Genomic DNA, 2500 nt, shown 5'->3' with positions numbered 1-2500 from the left:
GCATGCGTCGAAATGCGCAAGTCAAGTTTTTAATTGATAGACACTAGGCCCCAGTAGGTGCTGCCTCTATTTGCCGGAAGTTCAACTACATTCAAATTTGAATGTAGTTGTGATTACGCAACATTCCGCCCGCCATCAGCAACAGAGTTGATGATTGATGAGTTCTTGAGTACTTGATCTTTTGGTGAGCATGTCATTGAACCAGTGAAGTTATTCTTCGTCATCTTCTTGAGGTTCTGGTTCAATTGGTAGGAGTGCTAGCTTCGTGATTGGACGAGTGAGTGTTGAGTTCACTGTTTTAAGCGTAGCAACCCTGGTCAATCCATCTTTGCCAGGGTGAAGTGCGATAATACGAGCGAGAGGCCACCTGGTTGGTGGAAACCTTTCGTCGGTGAGTAATACAAGTGACCCAACTTGAATTTGATGAGTTGGGCGTTGCCACTTGGTGATTGCCAGTTGTCTTTGAAGATAACTTGTAGACCAATGATTCCAGAACTGTTGAACACGTTGTTGTAGAAATTGCCATCTAGACAATCGAGAACTATTTGTATCGATGAGTGCTGGTTCAGGAATCATGTTGAGTGCTCGTCCAATTAAGAAGTGACCAGGAGTGAGTGCAGCCATGTCTTCTGGATCTTCCGTGAGTGGCTCCAATGGTCTTGAATTCAATATAGCTTCAATTTGCGTCAGAAGAGTCGTAAATTCTTCAAACGTAAATGAAGACTCTCCCACTGATCGAGTAAGATGATGTTTGAGTGATTTGACAGCAGCTTCCCACTTTCCACCCATGTGTGGGGCTGCTGGTGGATTGAAATGCCAGGTAATACTGTTCACAGTGATGTGATCCAGTATTTCTCTTGACTCTTGAGTTCCTTGAGTGAACAGACGGTTGAGATCAGTTTCAGCGCCTTTGAACGTCGTTCCACAATCGCTGTAGAGTGCTGTGCAGATGCCTCGTCGGCTGATAAATCTGCGGAGTGCTGCGATGAACCCACTAGAGCTGTAGTCGCTGACTACCTCTAGATGTACTGCTGACGTAGAAAGGCAGACAAAAACACAAATCCAGCCTTTGTATGTTTTTGCTCCTCTGCGTCTCCAATTTTTGAGTGTTATTGGGCCAGCATAGTCAACTCCAGTGTGAGTGAATGCAGATGATGGAGTAACTCGTGATACTGGTAGCTGACCCATGAGTTGTTGAGCTCTATCAGCACGATGTCGTGCGCATCTTATACATTTGAGTATAATTGAGCGTACTGGTTGTCTACCGCCAATGATCCAGTACTTTTGTCGTATGAATGCCAGAGTAAGTTGAGTACCACCATGCATGGTACGCTGATGAGCATCAGAGATGATGAGTTTTGTGAGTGCCGCATTCCGTGGTAGAATAGCAGGATGCTTGCTTTGGTCTTGATTTGAAGAATTTTCCAACCGTCCACCTACTCGAATGATGCCGTCGGTGTCAATGAATGCAACCAATCGAGCAAATGGATGACCATTAGGCCATGGTGCGTGTTTGGAGTGCATGTTGATCTCGTTTGAAAAGTGAATGCGTTGAGTTTCTTTGATACAGAAGTTGAGTGCAGAAATTACTTCGTCAGAAGTAATTGGAGTCTTGAGTGATGAGTTTGGTGATTTCTTGATCATGTCACGAAGTCTAAAGCAGATTGCAGTAGCTCGTAACATGCGTAGGAGTGGTATTGGCCGTTCCATGATAGGCCAATTTGATTTTAGCGATGAATTCGATGAGAACAGGGCCAGTCCAGGCCGTTCTTCTGCTTGAGCTCCTGTATCATCGATTGATGGACATTTAGGCCAGGACGATGAACTCTTGAGCAACCATGGTGGGCCAGTCCACCATAGTTGATGATCACGGAGTTGAGTAGGTGTCAACCCTCGTGTTGCGCAGTCTGCTGGATTTTGTGTGCCCGGAATGAAATTCCAGTGGCCATCTGGAAGTAGATCTTGAATATGTGACACCCTATTCCGAACAAACTCCTTCCAGCGAGACGGATGAGATTTAATCCACGTGAGTGTAATTGTTGAGTCCGTCCACAAGTATATTGGCGATTGAGTGAGATTTAGAGTGCTCTGGCAGTGTTTTGTGAGTTTTGCCAACATGTGAGCTGCGGTGAGTTCTAACCTTGGTATCGTTAGTCGTTTTAACGGGGCTACCTTGGTTTTGGAGCAAAGCAGCGTAACTCTGACTCCATGAGCAGGTGTGTGGACTTTGATGAACACGGCAGCTGCCATTGCCAATTGAGAGGCGTCCGAGAATCCATGGATTTCGGTGGTTGAGCACGTGGATGAGTGGATCCATCTTGGAATTTTGATTTCAGAGATAAATTTGAGTTCATTTTTGAAGTTTCTCCATTTATGCCGTTGATTGGCTGCCAATGGAGTGTCCCAGCTGAGCTTTTCGAGCCAAAGCTCCTGCATGAATACCTTGGCTCGAATGATGAGTGGTGCGAGAAATCCAAGGGGATCAAAGATTTGAGCAATC

General features: G+C 45.6%; 1 protein-coding gene across 1 annotated transcript in view; it reads right to left on the bottom strand.

Moving 5' to 3' along the window:
• Nucleotides 1-210: 210 nt before the first annotated feature.
• LOC130667209 (uncharacterized) overlaps nt 211-2500 on the bottom strand; it is a 2478-nt gene continuing 188 nt past the window's right edge. The window contains exon 1 of the mRNA XM_057468703.1: nt 211-2500. This exon is cut by the window's right edge and continues 188 nt beyond it. Coding sequence (XP_057324686.1) covers nt 211-2500 — 2290 coding nt within the window.

The sequence above is a fragment of the Microplitis mediator genome, chromosome 4, assembly GCF_029852145.1.
Source record: "Microplitis mediator isolate UGA2020A chromosome 4, iyMicMedi2.1, whole genome shotgun sequence".
Taxonomy (NCBI): Eukaryota; Metazoa; Arthropoda; class Insecta; order Hymenoptera; family Braconidae; genus Microplitis; species Microplitis mediator.
Note: the sequence above shows the minus strand (reverse complement) of the source record. Positions and strands in the feature narration are given on the sequence as shown.